At 39.1% G+C, this 24,055-nt stretch overlaps 1 protein-coding gene across 2 annotated transcripts in view; it reads right to left on the bottom strand.

The window, feature by feature from the left end:
• The window catches only part of GK5 (glycerol kinase 5), a 73,873-nt gene that overhangs the window by 4,257 nt on the left and 45,561 nt on the right, over window positions 1–24,055 (bottom strand). Inside the window, exons 8-15 of one of the 2 annotated variants that reach the window (XM_060149159.1) lie at window positions 23,862–23,935; window positions 23,597–23,657; window positions 22,065–22,191; window positions 20,756–20,860; window positions 9,243–9,376; window positions 2,832–2,935; window positions 1,911–1,970; window positions 1,412–1,545 (exon numbers count right to left, since the gene is read on the bottom strand). In XM_060149159.1, coding sequence (XP_060005142.1) covers window positions 1,412–1,545; window positions 1,911–1,970; window positions 2,832–2,935; window positions 9,243–9,376; window positions 20,756–20,860; window positions 22,065–22,191; window positions 23,597–23,657; window positions 23,862–23,935 — 799 coding nt within the window. The remainder of the gene's footprint in view (window positions 1–1,411; window positions 1,546–1,910; window positions 1,971–2,831; window positions 2,936–9,242; window positions 9,377–20,755; window positions 20,861–22,064; window positions 22,192–23,596; window positions 23,658–23,861; window positions 23,936–24,055) is intronic. The other variant, XM_060149160.1, reaches the window with a different exon arrangement.

Below are 24,055 nucleotides of genomic sequence, written 5' to 3'. Positions count from 1 at the left end.
CAATTTGATTAACTTTATAAACAATATTGGAATGCTTATGAGCATTTGGCTTACTGTAATGATAAGCTTAATTTATTCATTTTTCAAGAGTTGTTTAAGTATTGGAGAAATTTCCTTGTTATAGTTCTAAGTTTGCTCAATTAGTCATGTGAAATTATTAAAAATAACATCAGCTATATTGTACTTAAAGAGTTGAAATATACAAAGTAACAAATTTGTAAACGGGAATGACTATTTAAGGGGAAGTTATTTTCTTCAACTTGAATTAATCAAACACCAGTCAATGAACAAATGAAAGTGATGGTTTCAATTTTATTCAAAGTTAACAGATTTTTAGTAGAATAAAGTATAAGGTGAACTTACCAAGATTTGATGCTTTTTGGGTCCATAACTTTAATTGCTAAATAACAGCCTAAACTTTTAAGTGTAAGATATCCTGTTTTGTACAAACACTCCTCCCTTCCATATAGTTACACAGGAAAACACTCCCAGTGTCCCAAGCGTCATCCTGCTCCTAAAGAGCCCTCTAATTGGCCTCCCCATGTCTGTTCTTTACTCCTCCCAACTAATTAGTGAAAACACTAATTGCCAAAGTGATTTGTTCAAATATAGATCTTACCATGTCCTTCTGCTTAAAATTGTTCAGTGGCTCTCCAATGCATTCAAGATCAAGTCCAATCTCCTCTATATGAAGAGGCCACCATGACTGGACCTCTATGTACCTCTCCAGCCTCCCCTCTTGCTCTCATCCTATCAGCACCATAATGGGCCAGTACCTTTGCACGAGCTGCCTTCTCTACTGGACCACTCACCTCTATTCTCTCCTCACCTGGTTGTCTGCTAACCTCTTCAAAATTGAACTATACGTTGTTGCCTCTGGGAAAGCGTACACCAATTGCTTGATACTGTGGCTGTTCGCTGGGCTTATCACAGAAGAATAATAATCGGTTGACTTGCTTGACTGCTCCCACTGGAGACTCCCACAGCAGGGACTATATCATTTAAACTCTATTATTCCCAGCAGCGACTCTCATGAAGCAGGTGCTCAACAAACGTTCACTAAATGAAAGAGTGGAGTGGTTTCTAATGCCAAAGACAAGCTTATCTAATCAGAAAGTTTACCCAGAGACATTCCCTTGCTAAAAACCAGAGCAGTTGAGAATTAGCTTTCCTGGTCTCATTCTTCTGACTGAAGGAGAGCACCAAGGAGGGAGGAGGTGCAACCAGGCCCACCCACAGAAGAGATCACTGGAACATTTTGTGAGTGATGTGCATATGTGTATGGGGTCTAATGGACACCAAGGCTTTCCAGACCCTCTCTATCTATAATTTTGTGATTTGGGAGGAGAAATGCTATCTGTAAGAAATGGTTTTGCAAGACAGCTCTCGTCTTAATAAAACCCACACGTACCAACAGCAAGGCCAGCTAGAGAAGCTGCACCTACGCAGGACATATCAACGTGGACGGGTCTGTCTATCGTCTCATTAATCAGGTCTGAAGTCATCTGCATGACAAAACTGTTCTTACAAACTCCTCCATCTGCTCTGTGGGGAGAAAGATATCGGAGATAAATTACTGTAACAAAAGCATAAATACATTATTAATTCTTTTTTAAAAAGCCACATTTTTTTTTTAGATCCTTGATTTTATTTTTAAAGTTTAAAGATTCTTATAATACACATATGGGTGCTAAGATCCTCTCAGATTCCATATTGGGTTTTATTCTCCTTAAATCCAAAATTAGCTTTCCTTCCTCTCCAAATTCCTATGACCAAGAATTTTGTTGCAAAGAAGGTAAGCGTAAGTTCTTTTTGAAATCCTGAATAATCATAATCATGAAAATGCCAACAGCAGCTACCACTTAACTTCCAATTTCTAATTAAATCTATTAGAAACAAAGTTTACCTACCGGATTTTTCTTACAGGAATGTGGATCTCTTTCTGCATCACCTCATATAACTGTTTGTTTCTAGTTAAAAAAACAAGGAACCTATTTAGAGGCAGTTCATATCATAATAATTCTCTGTTTTTTTCCAATCTAGAATAATAACTGTGGTTTTATTTACATGACATTTATAAAATATGCAAAAGAAAACACTAAAGAAATATATTAGGCTAACTGGATGTCAATAACAGATGGTCAAGTAAACAAGAGGTTCAGGCCCTTCTGTTTTTCACTTTGATGCAAAAGAACATAATTTTTATTTCAGAACTAAATTTAATCTATTACCATTCCTGCAAATAAAAATTTAAAGCAAGCATCCATCTAATAGGTATGGATGACACACCATAAACAGCATCTAATAGAAATCAAATATAAAAATAATGATTTTGTAATCAGAGAAAATGTTATTTTAAACATTACAAATGTTCCATTTGTTCCATTCATGACAGCTGCGTTTTTAATTTTAATGAGCTACACCTGCCCCGTAACAAAAAGACCAAAAGAAATATACATAAAGAATAATTCTGATGAGTCAATCTTTGAGTATAAAAGAAGCATTATTAGTTAGAAGTCTCCTTCATGAATAAGGAAATAAAAGACTTTGAAAGTCCAAATTTTGAATCCTTTATGCTTAATAAATTGGATATTTTAAAAATCATTCAGTTTTCAGATATCAAATCTAAGTGGTACTGGTACTATTAAATGTGAAAAAAAAGAGATGCAAAAAAATTAGTAATAAGAATAGATTATATCATATACAGTATGAATTAAACTAAAGGTATAAAGTTAAAATTAAGAAATTTAAAAATTTAGTTTAGTAGAAATTAATAAAAGGAAATAGCAATACTGTATGGGGAGGGTGGAGTTTCGGGCAGGTTCTGGTACCTGAAAGCTATGGACTCCAATATTGCTCGTACAAGGTGGTATTTATTGGTGGAAGACTTCAAACCCATAAAAGAGGCACATGCACAGGGGTCATTTAATGGAGCCTGAAGTAAAAGACAGTAATATATTATTACTGCTCTAAATTATATCTATAGACTTGAAGGTATATTATACAATAAAAACATAGCCATGTTAGAAAAGAAAAGAATGCTCATTTAGAGATAAATAGTTTTAACATAAATGATAGCCCCAAAATGATGTTAACTATTCAAATAACCTTTTGATAGGACTTAAGCAAGGATGAGTCACAGATATTAGACTTCTGGGCTGGATCTTCTGTTTGCACCTGTACCAAGAAAAGGGACTGAAGCCCAGAGTAATAGATTGTGAAATGCTTAGCTTGATATATGAGGAAAACGGAAAGCAATGCCAGTATTTCCCCTTTTCTCCAACTGTAAAGTGTTTACACTGAAACTGTTTACTGTGTAGAGTGGTTTTTTGAGGATATTAAGTTAGACATAAGATAAAAAAACTTCAACGCAAAGAAAGTGTTTTCCAGTGTCATAACTTACACCCAATATGTTGTCAGACTTTCCAAGTAAACTCTATTTCTTAGCTTAAATAGTGTTTTTTCTTTTATTTTATATATTTTATTTATTTATTTTTGGCTGCATTGGGTCTTCTTTGCTGGGCACGGGCTTTCTCCTAGTTGCGTTGAGCGGGGTCTACTCTTCCTCGTGGTGCACGGGCTTCTCATTGCAGTGGCTTCTCTTGTTGCAGAGCACGGGCTCTAGGTGTGCGGGCTTCAGCAGTTGTGGCTCGCGGGCTCTAGAGCACAGGCTCAGTAGTTGTGGTGCACGGGCTTAGTTGCTCCGCGGCATGTGGGATCTTCCCGGACCAGGGCTCAAACCCATGTCCCCCACATTGGCAGGCGGATTCTTAACCACTGTGCCACCAGGAAAGTCCTAGGCTGGGTCATTTATGATATTAGGCAATAACACTAAAGAATCTGCCTGCCAATGCAGGGGACACGGGCTCGAGCCCTGGTCCAGGAAGATCCCACATGCTGCGGAGCAACTAAGCCCGTGCGCCACAACTACTGAGCCTGTGCTCTAGAGCCCGCGAGCCACAACTACTGAAGCCCGCGTGCCACAACTACTGAAGCCCGCACACCTAGAGCCCGTGCTCTGCAACAAGAGAAGCCCCCGCTCGCCACAACTAGAGAAAGCCCATGCGCAGCAACGAAGACCCAACGCAGCCATAAATATAAATAAATAAATATTTATATTAAAAAAGAGAACATAGAGCTGTAGATTTAAAAGAAAAGAAAAGAAAAGAAATGACCCTGCCTAACATCTGCGTTTAGAAGGCATAATCTTGAGCTGGAATTATGTATTCATCAGATGAAGTTTGTATTCATCTTTGTGTAGCCAGAAATGCAAGACGATTCTGGGACACAAAGATGAAACACAAAGATCCCTGTCAGGCCTTGCCATCTCACAAGGAAACAGACAGAAGAGTCCCAACACACCTACGCAAGGTCATGACAGGGGGACAGGCTAGTGTTGTCAGGAAATGATGGTCCCCAGAAGCTCCTTCTAGCTTCAGAGCTTGACATACCATCTTTCCCTGGAAAACTTTCTACCACACCTCCTCCTAGTTAATCCTACTCCCCTTCCAAATTTTGGCTCAGCTTCCTCTGGGAAAACTTCGAATCCCAGAAACTAGGGCAGGTTCCCCACTATCCATTTTTATGGAACCTTGTAACTTCCCATCATATCATGTGCCAGTTTATAATCACAGATGTTTGTGTGATTGTTGAAACTCCATCTTCTGTGCTACACTGTTAGCATCACAGGCAGAAACGCATCTGATGTGCTCACGGTGTGTCTCCAGGGCCTAGCCCTGCACCTAGCCCCACACAGGGGATCACTACGCATTTGTCGACTCCATGAACAAATAATACTTTTCCTAATGCCTTAAATGAAGAAATTCTATATTACGTCTTATCTTTATCATAGCCATGATTTTCCTCCTTGTGATCTTATCTTTCAAATTTATTTTGAAAGAGAATTTTTCAAACTTATTAAAACAGCTTTTGGTGATTCACTCAGTAAAAGCTAAGTTATACAGTAAAGCTGGTCTATATACCAAGTGATATAATACTGTATGACAAAGATGGTTCAGACTCAGCCGGTTCAATTAGTCCCTAGTAGTACGTGATGGGTTTTTTTGTGTTTTTTATGGCTGTGCCGCGTGCCTTGCAGGATCTCAGGTCCCGACCAGGGATGGAACCTGGGCCCCGGCAGTGAAAGACCTGAGTCCTAACCATTGGACGGTCAGGGAATTCCCTTGCTATGGTTTTTTTCTGTGTAAAAATTACTTCTTCCAATATACCACATAAAATCCTGGCCTGAAATCACTTTTTTACGAATAGCTATGAACATAATTTACCGTTAGTAATAGGCCAACTTGAGGGGTTATAAATTCCATAGAAACCTAAAAATTTCTTAATAGGTTACAATGTCCCTGCATTTGTTAGTCCAACTGAGTCTCTCTTTGGGATGATAAAGTAGGAAAAACACTGGCAAGGTACTTTTAAGGGCCTGGTCACACCTTGCCAGGGCAGACAGCCTCCAGCCACACCTCTAATCTATCACTGCCAGGCCCATCAAGTGAGCTTTCCAGAACAGCAGGACTCAGCAAAGTTGTGTGTGGCTCTCTAAGCTAAACCAGCAGACTCCTGCCCGGGCCACAGGTCCTTGTCCCCACTGGAACCTCAGCCTAATCCGCTGGGGACTTGTACAATGGTTAAGACCACCATGCCTCTTGTCCTTGTCAACCTAGACCCTAAAAGTAAGTTCTTCTGGCTCCAGTTATGTATTCCTGTTGTCAGAGTATTTTATGCTCTCCCAGGAAACAGCAGAGCAGTTAAGAATCTGGACTCCGGAGTCCTAAAGCCAGCTCTGTCACTCACTAGCTGTGTGACACTGCCCAAGTGATAGAACTGCTCCAAACCTCAGCTTCAGAATGGGATGATAAGAGTATCTTCTACCTTGTTGAGTGACTGAGGATTAAATGAGACCGACGCGTGTAATGAATTTAGGACAGTGCCTGAGACATAGCGAGTATTCACAGGTTAGCTGCCACTATAATTTATATTTTAATTGTCATTTCTTACTCAAAGCCTTTCCACTATTACTCACTTTCTTCATAACTCTTTTACTATGCCTTTTCAACTTTTCCTTCTGTTGTCAATAAACTCCTCTAACTCTTAAACAGCTCTGAGACGTGCCTTCCACTGATTTTGTGGTTGGTTGCTATAACGAGCCTGGCTCTGTGCTGGGCAAATGGCTTCAGCTGCAGCTATGGAGTGGAAGGTCCACAGGCTTCCATACACAAGGACCAGAAGGACTGTTCTAGCCTCCCATGACCACCGTCAGCCACCATGCATCTGCTGTCAGCAGGCGCGTCGCCTCCCCCGTGTTTGCTTAGGTCTGCATCAATATCGTGCTTTATATCCCTTTGCCTTTCCATGGCTCAGATGTCCCAGTCACGCACAGAACTAGAGGGGGAATTACAGGGGGAGGGGTTCTCAGTAAACTGCTTGAATCCTTGTCTAAAGCAGCCATGTTTCATGCCCTAGTCCTACTGCTGCCACCACAACTGCAGGGGGTGAGCACAAGTCTGTCCAAGGCTTGAAAAGACAAGGTGGCCCAATCAGATTCCCTCCCCTGGAATCTGAAAGAGGAAGTGCTTCAGAGGGAACAGACGCGAAAAGGATGCGCAAGATGGAAAAAAGTTGTTGTGTTTATATCCAAACTGTGAAAAGGCAGAAAGTATAAGGAAAAGAATGACAGTTAAACAGAAGCTATGAGGAAGAAAGGGTATAGAGCAAAGCTGGTAAGGAGAAGGGAAAAGCAGAGCCACAGAGAGGCAGAAACCACAGAGAACACTGAGAACTGCTACGTCAGTTGCCAACTCCTTTCCAATCCTGGTGCTCAGGAGTGTGTGAACAGCCAGCTCCTCTTGGGCGGGCAGGGGAAGAGAGGGAGGTGCTCAAGCAAGCCTGTTCCTTGCAAACCCAAGAACCTTCACTGGAGCATGACTCCTCATCCGCTGAAGACTGGCACTTGGCTCACGGTCCTGCCATCCTACTATGTATGGCCAACATCAGAGTAACTTTAACGTCAGGTAGATGACCACTGATTCTTGCCTCCGATACCTGTGAGGGATGCTCTGCTCTAGCATGCCCCTCCCCAAACCTAGACAAAGCCACAATGGCTGCACCAATTGATGCCACTCTGTGTACAGCCCTATGCTCCAGCCCATTCCCTAAAGTGGCTGCCCCACAAGTTCCCCCTGTCCTCGAAGTTCCTCCAATGCCCCTTTCTCAGATGACGCCCCTGAGGCTATTAGGAGCCTTCAATAGCCTGCCCCCCATTACCTGCAACTGTAACAATATTCTAAAATTAAAGGCAGTATCATAGATACTTGACCCTTCCTTCCTTCCATTCTCCTAGCCCGCATTTTCTCTAGTTGTTGACGTTGGCAACTTACAGGTGATCTCCCCACTATTTTCTGAACAGTTTAGTATCAACACATTATTGTTGTTTGAATTAACTTTTGGTTTCCAATTAAGAGTTTCATTTTACTTCAGGAAATAACGAGCCTGCGGTCCTACCCCACCCCACCCACTTCAACATACTGCCAGGTTGCAATCATGGCAGCACAGGGGTGACATTTTGTTAGCAACATGAAATTAAAATCACATCTGTGATAGTGTTGTCTAATCTTTTAGACTTTAGTTATACTTTGGTTTTTCTAATCACATAGTTTACATTATTTTTACAGGCATATGAACTGGTGGAGAAGTTAGAGTTGCCACAACTAGGTCCCCCAGCACATTTTTCAAAAAGGGAAGAATCCACAGTAACCTAATTAAACCCTCCCTTTGCTGATGACAACTGTTCATCCAACTTTCCTCCTTAAACCTCAATCAGACAAATATTCTTCATTACCTGTCCTATCATGGACGCTATTTAGGTGCCTCACATCACTCTGAAGAGGATGCAATGCCACCTCTTTATGTAGTTAATAAACTTTTAGTCCTTTGTGATAAAGTATATAGAAGGAAATTATTACAGATATTAAAATAATGCTCATTTAAAAATCTAGTTTGAAAATATGGTATTTTTAGGGATTTAAAACCATCCTGATCTAACTCCTTTCACCAGGTTCTACATTGTATTATCCAAACTTCTAAATTTTGGATTTTTTGTAACTGATTGCTTGAGTATAGATGGACTAGAAGAAAGGGAAATTTTTATTTTTTGAAAGAAAAAAATATTTAGAGGAGTATTAAAGGACTAATTATCCCCCCAAAAAGGAATTTTGTTTATAATAATATACTTGAAAACAGTTTGTAAAAGTCTTTGTAACACTATGCTAAAATTAAAGGTAGTATCAACAGATCTTTCAATTAAATACAAAGTTAAATATTACAAAATCAAGTATTTTACTGAGTTCACTTTTTAGTTAGGCAAGGTAACCAACATCCCACATCATAACGGTTAACGAAAAGAAATTCTGATGTTTTTTTAAAATGTTAGGGACTTGCCTGGTGGCACAGTGGTTAAGAATCTGCCTGCCAATGCAGGGGACACGGGTTTGATCCCTGGTCTGGGAAGATCCCACATGCTGCAGAGCAACTAAGCCCGTGCGCCACAACTACTGAGCCCATGTGCCACAACTACTGAAGCCCGCACACCCTAGAGCCCACACACCACAACTACTGAGCCCATGTGCTGCAACTACTGAGCCTGCGTGCTGCAACTACTGAAGCCTGCGCACCTAGAGCCCATGCTCCACAACAAGAAAAGCCATGGCAATGCGAAGCCCATGCACCACAACAAAGCGTAGTCCCAGCTCGCTGCAACTAGAGAAAGCCTGCACGTAGCAACGAAGACCTGATGCAGCCAAAAAAAAAAAGAAAAAAAAATTAATGAAACTTATAAACAACTGAAAAAAATAAGGTATAATATATACCTTAACATTATTTTTCTAATTCTCAGTGGTACACCTCCTCTAACTAAAGAATGCTGATCTATTTTCCCCCACTGGTAAATGGCTATTTTTGGTCATGATAAAGTAACCATGGGTCTTATGTAAAAGTTCTATAATAAACCTGCCAACTTTTAGTTTTCACAGAGATGGAGTTCTGAGCAGAAGCCAGCAGAATTTGCCCTGCCCTCTCGTGGAATTCATGCTAGGTCAAAACACAACTTCTCAGCCCTAGAAAGTACCTTTCACCTCAGTTCTGTTCAGTGCCCACATTTTCAGATACATAATATTAGGTGTGAGTATGAAGAGGGAAATGTTTGTAATTGCCATTAACTTAAAAAAAAATACCTGCAATCCACTAAAAGATGGAACAAAATAAACTCCTTCAGAATCTTCCAAACTTGTGGCCATTTTTTCAGTTTCAGCAGCATCTGTGAACAGATCTGCAAAAACAAAAACAAACAAACAACAACAACAAAACCCTAAAACAAAACGAAGGGGTTGGGGAGGGACAAACAGAATTATGTTATACGACTAGTATTCACCTGCATCAGCATTTATTACGAATATAATGTGAGAGGTCGCTCACTTAAAAGGGTCAACACAAAGGCAATCTGCTCTAGTGCTATGTGGGTTCTCCCACTGCAGAGGTTTATGGCCCATGGAAAGGACAAGGGAGACAGAAGACCCTCTCAGATGGGCTCTGGATGTAACAGGCCTTACTTTTTTCCTTTAAAGATAATTGGGCTGTTTAAGAATTACTTCTATGTGTTTTTTGGCATTAAAAACTTTATTCTCCTAAAGGTTACACCCATTCTAGTTTTCTGATGAAAAGATCATCTACCTCTAACAAACAAGAGAGTCAACTGAAAAACTATTCCATCTAAGGAGTTCAGTAAAGGGCCAGTAACACAGAGATACACTAAAAGTCAATCTTTATAAAACAAACAAAAAAATCAAGATCTAATTTATTTAGTATACTTTTTTATTGAAGTATACATATAGGAAGATGCACAAATGCTAAATGTACAGCTGGATGAATTTTCACAGTGTGAATACACCCAGGAAACCAACATCTAGGTCAAGATACCAACTTCTTCTGCTCAACATCATGTTTGTGAGATTCTTTTGTTACAAGTAGTTGTACTTCATTCATTCTCATGCCTGTATAGTATTCCATTCTCACCATACACAGTTCATTCAATTATTCTACAGCTGATATGCATATGGGTAAGTTTCCAGTTTGGGGCTAATATAAATAGGCCACTTTGAACACTCATGTACCTTCTTTTTGGTAAGCATATGTATATATTTCTGTTTGTCATATACCAAGGGATGGAATTGCTGGTCCTAGGATCTTCACATTTAGGACTAGCTTTAGCAGATATTGCTGAATCGTTTTCCAAAGTGGTTTTGCCAATTTAAGGCTCTTGCCAGGCATATGAGAGTTCCAGTTATCCCATATTCTTGTTAACAATTGATACTGTCTATGGTTTTCATTTTCACTGTTTGGTGGTATTGCACAATAGCTTGATTTTGCATTTCTCTGTTGACTAATGAAGTTGAAATCCTTTTCACTGGCCATTTGGATACCCTTGTTTGTAATGTGACTCCTGAATAAGTATGTGAGACTGACAGCACAGATCAGATGCAAAAGATCAGGAATTGGTCGTAATAAATATTGCTGGCCTTATACAGTAATACTTAAGTTGGTTTTATTTTCTTGTATGTTTTGTTATTCTTATAATGAAGAATTGATTAAAGACAAGATGTTCAAGGAACACCTATGATAAAACTATGGTTAATGAGGATCGCTCAATAATTATTACAAATTTTACTCAAAATGACAGTTATCAGATCCATAAGTTACACTCATTTGTTCAAAATGTCCAATAACACATCAAAATAGACAGCACTTCAAAAACTAATATATTAAGAAGAAAACACTGCTCTTAAAATCTATACTTTGAAGAAATCATGTCTAAATGTCTCACTTTTTCAACCAAGATGTGGAAAACATACTACATGGCTGGTTTGAGGAAAGTTTTTGGTAACAGACAAAGAAACAGGGGGAAGAAAATCTAGTTTGTCCACATTCTTTACTGGTTGTTCTGTCCTTGCTTGAAGAATTTCTCTAAACAATCTTCTACCTAAAATGCTCACCAATGAGCTGATTAATGGAAAGTCCTGTGGAGTAGGCAGACTTCACTCTGTCTCTCCCAGTGAATGCAACTAAGAATCCTGGATGCAATACACAGAAAAGCTATCTGAAGACTCAAAAGAATAAGCTAGCAGTCCAACCAAGGAACTCTGAGTACCACCAAACCAGCAGTGAGTTTCCTGTTTTTTATTTTCTCTGATATCTCCTGTCCTAGGATCAGGGACAGCCTGAAACCTGAAACTTGGGTCTGTATACCAGGTACAAATATGAAGAGCTTCTGAAGAAGCCCCTCTTTTTGGTCTGAGGAGTGAGAGTCAGGGGTCTCCACAGGACAGAGAGTGGGGAAATGATCCTGTTTTTTTGTTTTTTGAATGTTTTTCCATTCTACCTGAATGAGAGAGAAAAAACATTGTATCTTCATGTTTTTGCAAAAACAAATAGGAAGGATAAACCAAAAACAAATGTAGTGATTATCTACAAGAGGTAGGAAGACAGGGTGAAGGGAGAGGAGAGGGAGTCAACTGCTCCTTCTTTTATGAATTTGACTTGGAAATCATGTTAAAATTCCACATTAAAAAATGTTTTTAAAAAGGATGCAGAGGGAAAAAAACTAAAAATGAATAGTAACAGAAACAAATGAACCCAGTTCTTTTCAAATTAATAAACTCACCGAAGGGAGAAGAAAAAGAATTAATCCAGGTAATTTGAATAGCATGCTTGGACCATATACCCTTAATATAAAGAAAAAAAAACCTTTGAACATTGTTTGTTGGAGTGGTATGGGTCTAGTAACTCAAACTCTTTGGTGTATATTTTAAGATTGAGCAAATAAGTACATAATATTAATGTTGTTGGGAGCCAGGTTCTCGACGTGGTTTTTTCCACGTCAAGAAAAAACAAGTGGGAGACAAAAATATAGAACGGGGACTCTTCTCTCTCACACACACACACATTTCCAGCTCTGCTACAAAGGCATTCCAGTCATTGTTCTTATATGTTTTTTAATTTTTTTAAATTTATCAAATTGTACATTTACTTATTGGCTGCACTGCATAGCTTGTGGGATCTTAGCTCCTCAACCAGGGATTGAACCCGAGCCCTCAGCAGTAAAAGTACAGAGTCCTAACCTCTGGACCACCAGGGAATTCCCCCAGTCATTGTTTTTATTTTTTTAATAATGTATTTATTTATGTATTTATTTTTGGCTGCATTGGGTCTTCATTGTTGGGTCTTAGTTGCTGAGCACGGGCTTTCTCTAGTTGCAGTGAACGGGGGCTACTTTTCATTGCGGTTCGCGGGCTTCTCATTGCAGTGGCTTCTCCTGTTGCAGAGTTTGGGCTCTAGGCGTGCTGGCTTCAGTAGTTGTGGCATGCGGGCTCAGTAGTTGTGGCTCGCAGGCTCTAGAGCGCAGGCTCAATAGTTGCGGCCCATGGGCTTAGTTGCTCCGCAGCATGTGGGATCTTCCCGGACCAGGGCTTAAACCCATGTCCTCCGCATCAGCAGGCAGATTCTCAACCACTGCACACTAGGGAAGTCCCTCATTGCTTTTAAATACCATTTCCCACTAAAAGGAGGCAGGGCTCATTGGAAAAGTGGTTAATTCCAGGGCAGGGATACAAAAAACACAAGATGAGCTTAAAACCACCTTGTGCCAGAAATTAAGAAAGTGCTCAAAAATAATACAGATAGACACTTCAAAGACATAGAAGCCAGTCTGAGCAAGTTTTCACTGGCCAAATCTGGGGCTATTTGAGCATGAAAAAAAATAAATAAGAATGGTAAAAATTATAACCTGCTGAATAAAATAAGAAACCATGAGTTTATACCAATAATAAATTAACAGAGGAGAAGGGAAAGCTCTTCCTTATATAACAGAATGCTAACTAACAAACAGAGGGAAAAATGGAGTTAGAAAGCACCATTTTGCAACTATCAGAGTGAAGACTGATCCGGGTAGGAATCATCAATGAAAGCTAAATTTAGGGGATGGGGGAAGTTTGGTGAGAAAAGGGGTATCTAGCTAATCTCAAAGTATCTCACCACATATTATTTATTACAAAAAAATGTTAATTATACAATGGAGAAATCAGAAAATATCTTATGCACTTGAACAAAATTGACAGAACCAAAACAGGAGTAAGAGGCACTTTGCATCTCCAGGTAGGTATTCTGAGAAAGACACATTATCACTTATGTATAATTTCAGTCCAAACTATACAACCTGGATCTAGACATGAAACACCCAAATTGAGGGACATTCTATAAAATAACTGACTTATATTCTTCAAAAATGTCAATAGAAACAGAAAAGTTGATGAAACTGTTCTAGATTAAAGGAAATTATACAATAAGCAATCCTGAACTGGACCCTGTATTGGAAAAAAATTGCCATGAAGGACAGGATTGGGACATCTGACAAAAGTATTGTACCCACCGTTAAATTTTCTGAAGTTAGTAACCATACTTTAGCTATGTGAGAGAATATTCTTGTTCTTAGGAACTACATAGTGAAATACTACAGGGAAAGAAGTAAGATGCACGCAAGCTATTATCAAAGAGCTCAGAAAATTATATAGATATTTATCTGTCCTATAGCATATTGGATGGATAGATGGATGGGTGGGTAATAGATAGATAGGTAAAGCAATTATGGCAAAATGTTGAAACATAGGGATAATCTGGGATAAGGGGTATACAAGAATTTTTGTACTATTTTTACAAGTTTGAAATTATTTCAAAACAAAAAGTTAAAACAGTTCTCATTTTCTCTTTCTCCACCCCCCCACATATACGTATATAAACTCACTGAAACGTATATAGGGTAACTTAGATATGTTTAAAAGAGATTTAGTTTATCAATCTACCTTTTATGATTTGCATACCATTATCATTTTTGGCTTGGAAATTTAAAATGCTTCTCTTTATTTGCATATTAATAAGCATTCATCATTTTCATCTAAGTACTAATTTTTACAGAATTATAGTCATTTTCTTTATTTTCTGGACACTATTAAATTGTGTTTCAAATGTTTTCCTTGGCCCTATGCTACTTAAGAAAAGACATTTCAAATTTCCATGTGGCTAAGTACCATTTAAATACTGTTTTTACTATTCATTTCTAACTGTATTACATAACAGGCTGAGATGTTCCACTCTTGTTTTTTTGGGTTTTTTTGCGGTACGCAGGCCTCTCACTGTTGTGGCCTCTCCCGTTGCGTAGCACAGGCTCCAGACGCGCAAGCTCTGCGGCATGTGGGATCTTCCCGGACCGGGGCACGAACCCGTGTCCCCTGCATCGGCAGGCGGACTCTCAACCACTGCGCCTCCAGGGAAGCCCTGAGATGTTCCACTCTTGCTTGTCTAAGTATGGCACTGAGAAAAGGATTTGGTTCTGTGCGTGTGTGTGTGTGTGTGTGTGTGTGTGTGTGTGTGTGTGAGAAAAGGGATTTACACAGACTTGAAATAAAAGCATAGATGAACAGGAAGAAGAATGAACAACAGAAAAGATGTATACTCCATTGTCTATTCTTGACCAACAATTTGCCCCATAAATTACACATCACAGAATTAAAAGCATTTATGGGACGGAAAAAAAAATACCATTTTGAAACATTGGACAGGAACATTACTTTCTTTTGTAGAGCAAGCATGCACACACATAAAATCTTTAAGCCCAGCTTAATTAGGGGCTCTTTTTAGTGTTAAGATCATTTCAATCTCTTAAAAGGATATCCAAAACTATGTTCTTTTTTTTTTTTTTTGCGGTACGCGGGCCTCTCACTGTTGTGGCCTCTCCCGTTGCGGAGCATAGGCTCGAGACGCGCAGGCTCAGCGGCCATGGCTCACGGGCCCAGCCGCTCCGCGGCCTGTGGGATCTTCCGGGACCGGCGCACGAACCCGTGTCCCCTGCATCGGCAGGCGGACTCTCAACCACTGCGCCACCAGGGAAGCCCCAAAACTATGTTCTTAATGTATGGAAATAAAGTGTTTACATTACAGTAAGAAAACTTAAATCAGTTTGCTCTAAGAACAGCTCAAATAAAATAGAACAAAGAGAAGTCTGGCCTACTACCAGGAAAAAAATATATTTTTATTTGGAAAACACTTTATTTGTATCCTTTGCTTTCTCCATTTTGAGATCTTTGTTCTAGATCATTTTGGGTAATTTCTTCAGAAAGTATATACTGCATGGCCAAGAAATGTGCCTTTTGCACTTAATCTGAATGACATCTTAGCCAGACCCTGGAATATTGGCTCCCTGTTCTTTTTTCTCTGTAATGGGTAGATGTTGTTCCACTTTCAAAATTTTACAACTAACTTCCAGGCCGGTCTGATTCTCTTCTCTTTATAAATCAACTATTCTTCCTGTCTCAACTCTTTTCTTTATTCTTGGGATTCAGACAATTCATCTACATATGACTGTCTTAGTGTGCGACTTTTTTAAACTTGGTAAAGCCATTTCACTCTGAAAACTTAGGTCTTTCTTCAGTTCAGGGACATTTATTTTCAATTCTCTCTTCAATTTTTACATTTTCATAATTCCATTTTCATATTCTAGAAAAGAGACAATTAGTCACATATTTCTTTCCTCTGATCTTTCCTCTATATATCTTACCTTTCAGCTTTATTTTCTATTTTTTTCCTTTTTGTTGTTAAATTCTTCCTGATCCCTACTTGGGTTTTCAGTACTGTCCATTTTACATTTTATTAATTTCTTTACATACTATATGTCACGGTTTTTGTCCTTTGAAATTCTTTATTTGTTCCCAACATTTCTTTGCAATATTTTCTTTTATCCATTTACTGTTTTATTTTTGTTGTTGTTATATATATATATATATATATATATATATTTGTGTGTGTGTGTGTGTGTGTGTGTGTGTGTGTGTGTGTGTGGTATGTGGGCCTCTTACTACCGTGGCCTCTCCCATTGCGGAGCACAGGCTCCGGACGCGCAGGCTCAGTGGCCATGGCTCACAGTCCTAGCCGCTCCGCGGCATGTGGGATCTTCCTGGACCAGGGATCGAACCCGTGTCCCCTGCATTGGCAGGCGGACTCTCAACCACTGCGCCACCAGGGAAGCCCACTGTTGTTGTTATTTTAATCTTCTGTTTCCTCCATGACATCTGCCTCTGTGGGAGCCACCTATTGTGCTTTATCGAACTTGGTCACCCTCCTTCAAGGTACTGGATGTTCTTGAATGCTTTGTGCTCTCCTTCAGGTCAGGCTTATGGGGTTGGCAGGCAGTGAGAGGTAAGGGAATGAATACCCTTGGCTCTCGGGTTTCTCAGAGTATGAGAAAGATTAGGCCTCTCCACTTATCCTGGAAGAGGAGCAATTCAGACCAATCAGTACTGACGTCCACTGTTATCAGGTTCTCCCAGGAGTGGGGAGGCCCAGCTTTTCCTTCTCCACATCTGAGGGGATTTTCTCTTGACTCAGCCGGCTCGATCCATAGAGAACATCTACAGGGTCCTCACCAGCCTCTGGTATTTTCACCAATAACACTCCGTTGGTGCCCTCTACAGACCCTGGGTCTGCACAGTCTCCTTGACAACTCAAAGTTTCATTCATGGCTGGGTTCCACTCCAGCTGCAGCCATATTTATCTTACTGTGTGTCATCCCAGCAGGAAGCAAGGGGGATGCAAGACCATGAACAAAAACCCTACTCACTAGCAATAGCATGTAACCATTCACCACCACCTAATTAGTTCCTAGATGAGAGAATGTTTATCTCATCTCCTCTAATGAGAGAGGCTGTTATCTCTCTTTGGAAGAGACCCAGAGAGAAGAAATCAGTTTCCTTTATTTCTAGTAAACAAGAGTCCTGGGTAATTTACAATGTATACTGGGAGTCTGATGGGGCTTGCCTGGAGCAGGCAGATGTGACATGTAGCAATTAAAAGTGGAACTGCTAGGGAAACGATGTCCCCTGACCCAAGTTACTAGAGGACAACAGAGACGGGAACTGTCTCAGTTGTAGAAAAGAAATAGGGCATTCTTTCAGTTCCTTAAATAGGCCATGCTTCTCCCTGCTCAGGGCCTTCTTCACTGGTCCTCTCTGCTTGGGCTGCTCCTTGACCAAGTGCTTCTCCCGTCTGTTCAGCCACTCTTGTTCTAACTTCAGTCCTAGCTGAAACACGACTTCTTTTTCTATTTTTTATTTTCTTTAGTTGCAGATGACTTTTTAAAAAATAAATTATTTATTTATTTATTGGTTTTGGCTGCGTTGGGTCTTCGTTGGTGCACAGGGGCTTTCTCTGATGGCGGTGAGCGGGGGCTACTCTTTGTTGCCGTGCGCAGGCTTCTCATTGCAGGGGCTTCTCTTGTTACGGAGCACGGGCTCTAGGCACGTGGGCTTCAGTAGCTGTGGCACACGGGCTCAGTAGTTGTGGCACACGAGCTTTAGAGTGCAGGCTCAGTAGTTGTGGAGCATGGGCTTAGTTGCTCCACGGCATGTGGGATCTTCCCAGGCCAGGGCTCGAACCCGTGTCCCCTGCATTGGCAGGCGGATTCTTAACCACTGCACCACCAGGGAAGCCTGAAACATGACTTCTTTAAAGAAGCCCTCTGATTCCCCAGACCAAACAAAGCCCTCCCTTTAGAAAGAGATCACTGATTCTACCTCTACTTCTCTTTCCTGGTACTTAACACTAATTTCTTTTGTTTTTTTCCATTATTCATTTAATATACTTCTTTCCTGCTAGACTATAACCTCCGTGAGGGCAGGGAGTGACTGTCTCATCCACTGGTGTCTCCTAGCATGTACAGGTCCAGGTTCGTACTTAGCACTTAACTACTTGTTAACTGAATAAAAGCTGGAAGACATAGAAATATTTCTAAGATTGAGATAGCAAAATAGAGAACAAAGAGTGAAGGGGAGCCGAGATGGACCAGATGAAAAGGAAAAAGAGATGATCCCATAGGGACTCAAGGGGGAAAAAAGTGAGAGAATTGGCCTGTGTGAAAAAGATTAAGAAAATAAATCTGAAAGCCAAGATGAAAGTGGCTTAAAAGAGCTTTCGTGCCTGAGCTCGACTGAGGCATTCAACCCAGTAAAGGGGTAGGAGGAAGCCACCATTCAGAGTGGAACAAACCCAGCATGTCACACAGACATAAATTCTCAGAATACACATCTTCAAGGAAATGACAGGGTCACTCAGGCTCTTATGCACTGTGTTTCTCCTGAACATAATTCAGTTATTTTCTCACTATACTCATTAAAGTGAATTCTCAGAACAGAAAGAGATATATTCAAATAAAGGTCAACTTTTTTTTACATTTCAGACAGATGTATACCAGTGATGTTTAGCTCTGCCAATGATTGAAATTTTTAAGTAAATAATTCAACTCTGAATTCTCTCTCTCTCCAGTCAGACAAATGGTCCTGCTTCCTGCCAGAGATGGGACTGGTCTTTAGGAGGGCCTTATGTGTCCACTGGAAATCACACCTCTTTTCTAGGTCAGGGCCATTTAGCTCCAACCCCCAGAAAAGAGTTTTCATCATTTGAGAATCACAGTGAATGAGCCCCAACTCAGCAAAGCAGTGGAAATGATTCCCCCTGATAATGTGTACATGATATCAAAGGAACTTGGGAAAGATTTTTTTTTTAATGAGGAATGTGAAATTATTCTGCTTTTTCTTTGCACTTTTTTTTTTTGGCGGGGGGAAGGAGTAAAATTAATAAAAGGTATAACTAAAAGAGAAGAAATAGGTAACCTATATTTTCTATTTCTGATAATTCTGAGTTGACTAAAGATACATGTCCAAAAAATTAAAAGAAGTATATTTAAGGAAGAAGAGACTTTTAAGTGATAAAAAGCTTCCAAATAAACAATTTGTTGTTGTTGTTAATAAGTAATCTTATGGTGATAATGCAGGTGCAGGCTTATAGAGAAAGAGAGAGAAAGGAAGAAATGGATTGGCATTTTCCTCCTGAAGTGTATGTTTTCTGCCAACAGAATTATCTTTGTCTTTAAACAAATCAGTTTAGTTCAAATCAGCAAAGTAGATAGCAGAGCCCCTCATAATTTAATCATCAGACATAACTATTGTTAATACTTTGGTATATAACACTACATACTGTATGCATTAAATATGGTTATATAATATATAGGCTCTTCATTATTCACAACAGTCAAAAAGTGGAAACAGGGCTTCCCTGGTGGCGCAGTGGTTGAGAGTCTGCCTGCCGATGCAGGGGACACGGGTTCGTGCCCCGGTCCAGGAAGATCCCACATGCCGCAGAGCGGCTGGGCCTGTGAGCCATGGCCGCTGAGCCTGTGCGTCTGGAGCCTGTGCTCCACAATGAGAGAGGCTACAACAGTGAGAGGCCCGCGTAATGCAAAAAAAAAAAAAAAAAAAAAAGTGGAAACACCCCAGATGGCCATCAACTGTTGAATGGATAAATGCTGGTTCATCCATATGGTGGAAAATTATTCAGCAATGAAAAGAAATGAAGTAATGATACATGCTACAACATGGGTGAACCTTGAAAACATTACATGCTGAGTGAAAGAAGCCAGTCACAAAAGACCACATATTGTTTGATTCCATCCATATGAAATGTCCAGAATAGGCAAATCCATAGAGACAGAAAGTCGATTAATGGTAGCTTAGGGCTGGGGGGTAGCACAGGGAGTCACCGCCAAGGGGTAGGGGGGTTTCTTTTATGGAGAACAAACATATGCTAAAATTAGATTGTGGTGATGGCTACACAACGCTGTGAAAATACTAAAAAATACTGAACTGTACACCTTAAGTAAGTGAATTATTTGGCATGTGAATTATATCTCAAAAAGCTGTTTTTAAAAAAAAGCAAAAAATATTCATACAGGCTGTTCTGCGGCTGCTTCATCCCTTCCTTAATGTATCACAGACAATGTTGCATGTCAATAAGATGTGCAACTACACGGTTATTTGTGACTACAGTATTTGTGTTATTTGTACAGCGTTCCACTATATGGATGTACTGACATTTACTTACTTAACGCTTTATTATTAGACAGGAACTTATTTCCAATTGCCATGTTAAACACCCATGTATGTACACATGTCTTTGCACACCTGTATGATTATTTTCTTAGGAAACAAAGAATAGACCTGAGGGCTAAGGGTCTGTACTCTATAAAATGATACATGTTGCCTAATTGCCCTCCAGAAAGGCCATACTAATTAACATTCATCGCAATGGAAAACAAGAATACTTTTCTCTCTACGTTTCCATCAATGCTGAGCATCGTAGAAGTAATTAACTTCTGACAATCATAGGAGACATCAATTTTTAAATGTGTATTTCTTTGATTATTGAATTTAAACAGCATATTTTAACAGTCACTTGATTTAAAAAATACCTATTCCTCTGCCTTTTGTCCAATTTTTTGGTCATGTTTTTAAATTTTTCTAACATATGCCACAAATTGTCCTTACCAGTTTGTCTTTCAACTTTGCTACAGCATCTCTCCCTACACGTTCTAATGTTTTCTATACTTACATCTATTATTCTTTTTCTTTATGGTATCTGGCTTTAATGCCTAGCCTTTTACCATCCCAATGTCATAAAAATAACATCCTGTATTTTCTTCTAGCACGTCATTTTATTTCATTTCATTTGAATCATCCATTCGTGCTGATCTGCAATCCTGTGGCTTTCCTGAGTTATGTCTGGCCTATGAAATCTGTTGAAACAGACGACTCACCTAACTGTTGAGCCCACTGTATGGCAGTACCGGTGTCTGCTGCATTGCCTTCAGCTAAGCACACCACTTCTTGCCCAATCTTCCACCCAATTAATGGATAAAAGCCTTAAAAACAAATAAACAATATAAGTTACACAATAAATAGTGAATTAATTACAGAGAAGTCTACAGTGGAACAATTTGATTATCTCAAAAACTAGCAACATGCCTGTGGAGTCAGACTGCCTGAGTTCAAATCCCGGCCCTCTCTCATTTTCTAGCTGTGGTCTTACAAGTTTCTAGTTTCTTAGTCTCAGTTTCCTCGACTGTAAAGTGGTCTACCTCGGAGAGCTTCTGTGAAAATAAACTGAAAAAGGACTTAGGGCAGTGCCTGGCATAGAAAAAGAACAATAAATATTAGCTTTTAGTAGCTACAAGCATATCTGTGTCTCTAGAAACACAGAAACAATATTTTAATTGAGAAATTAAAGGTTATTATGAGATTGGTTTGTCAGACAACTAACCATGCTATTGCATTTATCTGTAGTTACTAATTTTTTTTAACTCTTTATTGAATTTGTTGCATTAGAAGGCAAAATCTTAACCACTGGACCGCCAGGGAATCCCCTATCTGTAGTTTCTAAACAATGTTCCTAAATAGAAACAATGATCATTCTTCTGTGTTTTTTTTTTCATTTAATTTAATTTTTATAATGATCATTTTTCCAGCTTTCATTTTCCCATTTAGGGAAAAAGGAAGAACTTTAGGGGGGATGAAAGGCAAGAAAAACATTTTTAAATCCACCTCTTAGTAACCATGTTAGGAGACCAGAGCTCAGACTAAGAGCCCCAAGCTCTCCTGGGTGTAGTTACACAATCTAAATTTCTTGGTTTGTGCATTCCAGGATTTCCTCCATCAGAGAGAGCAAATTCTTAGCAATTGTCATTAAAACCCCAAATATGCATGGATCACTAGTTGAGAAGTACCACCGCCAAAAAGTATCACAAAAAGAAGAAATTCTAACACATAAAACAAATTTTAGAGGCCTAGAAAGATGTTTTCAATGAATATAACATGTATTATAGGTAAATATTTGGAAAGCTGACCAAAATACCCTAGTCTTTCTGAACTTTTCCCTAAAATCTTTCTCTTTTTTCAGTGCTTTTAATTTAAGAAAAAAGGGAAAGGGGATTAACTGTCTCTAAGAAGAATAATGAAAAATATTAGACAATATCCTTAATATAAAATAAGAAAATAGTGTCACAAAAGTTAAACAAGTAAAAAGAAGGGATATTTTATTAATAAATAGGATATATTCTAACTACCTACCTCCAACACTCTGTTGAGGGTTATTTCCAGTATTAATATCCAAAAATGTCCCAGTTCCCATGGTTAACTTCACATCTCCTGTCTGGAAGCAGCATTCTCCAAACATGGCTGATTGCTGGTCAGCAACCTGCCAAAAACATTCAAAATAAGACCTTGGGCCCTTAGCAGTGTTCCATTTCACTGTATCCCACTGTCTTACTTATTGTATTCTCATGGTTCACCATTTTATTTCCTTTTCCTTAAAAAAAGGAAACAGAGAGCAACAACTATATGATAGGAGTCTCTCTAGGACTAACGTTATGGGGATAACTAACGTGTCTCAGGAATTTTCAGCAGTCTACCTACTTCACCACTTTTAAGTATCATAAGAATAATCTTAGAAATAAAAGTCAGAATAAAATTTGTCCAGAAAAAAAAAATTTGTCCAGAAAAAAACAACTAAGATTGTTCATTTGCAACTTGCAAGCATTTTCATTCATTAGTCAAAATAACTGGCCACACAAATTTCTCTTTTAATAAGAGAGATAGGTGTATAAGTAGATGTAGGTTAAAACTATACATTTCCCAAACATACATTTTTGTTAAAAATAATTATAACTTTTTTTTTCCCCCACATCTCACGGCTTGCAGGATCTCAGCTCCCCAGCCAGGAATTGAACCCAGGCCATGACAGTGAAAGTGCCAAATCCTAACCACTAGACCACCAGGGACTTCCCTATCACATTTGGTTAATGTAACTACATGTAGATATATATACAGCAATATTTTAAGGACCAAAACTCATCTGAAGAATGCTTTCTCACTAATCTATGTCTTCTAGCCATACCTTAATCTAAACCTGAGCCTACTAAGACTGATCCTCTCCAGGAATTTGTAACTTGAGAATTTAATTCCCCTCCCCTCACTTGATTTCTCCACCTACCATAGTGACTGTCCATCTAGGGACAGATGCTCTATACCTCCTGTTTAAGCTGTTACAGGAAATTAAAGGCAAGATCTGAGTTTCTATAATCAAGAAAGAAACCTCAAAAATCAGAAACAGCTAATTTTTCACTCATCCACAAATTCTTTACCAGCTAAGTAGATGCTGATGAAGGATTTTATAAAATGTAAATATATTTCTTCTTTACTTTAATTGCCCTATCACGGTTTATCATTATACTATGTCATATATAAACTAAGCATTGGCCCCATCACGGTTTTTTATCTCAGAGTATTAAATACAAGCCACACATTACTCAAAATACAACATTTAAAAAAAATTTAACACAGTTTTCTGAAAAACTATATATAGAGAAGTCAGAAAAGGTTATAAAATATTTCCATGATAGAACACTGGCCCACGGGTCCCTTTTCCAGAAAGTGGAGAACACTTCTGATTATATTGAGAGCCCTTTAAGTTAAAAAGAAAAAAGATACTTTAACTTTATTCTGCAAGGACCTTTTTTGTTTCTTAAATCTAATCCTAACTATTCATATACATTCATTTAGTTTATACTATACAAGGAGAAGCCCTCAAGTTTTCTACTTACCAAGGCCACTACTGGTATAGGCACGCCAAATATCTCTTCATCCACTGATCCAAAATTGTGGCTTCAAATAAAATTTGTTAAAAAGTAAGTTATAGCTCTAGAAATATTAATTCTAAAATTCAGCAAATTGTTTTTAGCGTAGGCCAAAAAGTTACATAATGAACATACAAGCACCTCAAACGTATAATAAGATGCTTTTCCCCACACAGGCCAGGTGAATTCAGGGACAATTTTGCTGGTTTCTATGCCTGATTTTCATTATTACCTTGTATCCTTCACGGGAGGCAGCAGAAAGAGCGGGATTGAAAGCAGGGAGGTGATGAGCTTACTCCAACACATCTGAGCACAGAAACATGTCATCAGAATCCAAGCTAAATTACAGAAAAATTGGTGACTCAAAAAGAAGGGAAGGGGCTTTCCTGGTGGCTCAGTGGTTAAGAATCTACCTGCCAATGCAGG

The sequence above is a fragment of the Lagenorhynchus albirostris genome, chromosome 5, assembly GCF_949774975.1.
Source record: "Lagenorhynchus albirostris chromosome 5, mLagAlb1.1, whole genome shotgun sequence".
In the NCBI taxonomy this organism is placed as follows: domain Eukaryota; kingdom Metazoa; phylum Chordata; class Mammalia; order Artiodactyla; family Delphinidae; genus Lagenorhynchus; species Lagenorhynchus albirostris.
This window is presented reverse-complemented; position numbering and strand designations above follow the sequence as displayed.